The 1,274-nt window shown below is 55.1% G+C and overlaps 1 protein-coding gene across 1 annotated transcript; it reads left to right on the forward strand.

Annotated features, from left to right (window-relative positions):
- Nucleotides 1-221: 221 nt before the first annotated feature.
- POSPLADRAFT_1060691 (hypothetical protein) lies at nt 222-839 on the forward strand (the record flags this gene model as incomplete). The annotated part of the gene is made up of 2 exons (XM_024481295.1): nt 222-338; nt 393-839. 2 exons carry the CDS (start codon nt 222-224, stop codon nt 837-839), a joined length of 564 nt encoding a protein of 187 aa, XP_024334977.1.
- Between the last annotated feature and the right edge of the window lie 435 nt (nt 840-1,274).

Raw genomic sequence — 1,274 nt, forward strand, 5'->3', positions numbered from 1 at the left:
TTGTCCCTAGGTCAGTAAGCCCCTGTACTTACTTACCTTTCAAATACTAACTTACTTGTCCCTAGCCTTAGGTTTGAGCCTTGCTCACCATCGCTTCGGTAAGATCCAGTCGAACGCCCCCAGCACCCTTCAAAGTCTGTGTTTCCCCTGTCGCTCGACCCTAAGTCGCGACAGCCGCTGCGGCACAGGTAGAGCTCACCAAGCTCTGTGCTGACAAAACCATGCGAGAAAAGCACACCGCTGCAGAATTCTCTGCGCTGTTCAAGGGTCCGGCGGACCATTCCGGGTATGGGGACCTGGAACTACGCGACAAGTACCTGAGCAACATCCCTTCCCGCGTCTATTGAAAGATTGAGCTCGAGACCTTTGCCACGTGGCAAGCCGCTGACAAGCGCGCCACCGAGGTCGAGCAAATCCTCGACATCAGCTGGGCTCATCAGCCCAAGCTGAACAGCTTCTTCTCGGCTCGAGGCCGAGGACGCGGAGGGGCACGTGGTGGTGCACCCCAATCCCACGCAGCTTCGGCCAGCATCAACGCGGCCGTCGGAAAAGGAAACTTCCCCGGCACCTGCTTTGGCTGTGGGAAGCAAGGGTACCGACGTTTCGAGTGCCCCAACTGTAAGGACAAGCCTTACACAAAACGCGCCGACGCGCGGGCTATGGTTGCCTCGGGTTCCACCCAGGCTGCGACAAGCGCCCCCGTCGCTTCATCCTCGGCGAGTACAAGTGCTCCTTCAGCGAAATTGGAAAGTTCCGAGCTGGTGGACTTGATAGCACAGATGAAGTCGATGCGCGAGGAGCTTGAACACTATTGGGCGATGAAGGAGGAGGGTTTTTGATCCGGTCCGCGCTTCATGCCGCACGCATCGGACCTCGTAATAACAATTTATACAATGTATTGGCGACCGCGAATGTTTACGAGTTGGACCACGGGTCCCAGCACTTCCACATCCCGGTGTGCCTCAAAGGAGAAAGACGGCACAAAGATATAGTTGCAATGGTGGACAGCGGAGCCACCACGAAGTTTATCAACAAGCGATTCGTTACAGAAAATAAGGTGCAAACACAGAAATTGAAGGAGCCAATTCCGCTGTACAATATCGACGGCACCCTCAATAAAGATGGAAGCATCTCGGAGGTAGCCGTGCTACAGATGCAAATAGGAGATCACGTTGAGAAGACGGTGTTCATGGTCACAGACATAGGTCCAGAGGATGTGATCGTCGGGTTGGATTGGCTGCGCGAGCACAACCCCGAGATCGATTGGGAGTCGG

Source organism: Postia placenta, assembly GCF_002117355.1.
Source record: "Postia placenta MAD-698-R-SB12 unplaced genomic scaffold POSPLAscaffold_15, whole genome shotgun sequence".
In the NCBI taxonomy this organism is placed as follows: Eukaryota; Fungi; Basidiomycota; class Agaricomycetes; order Polyporales; family Adustoporiaceae; genus Rhodonia; species Rhodonia placenta.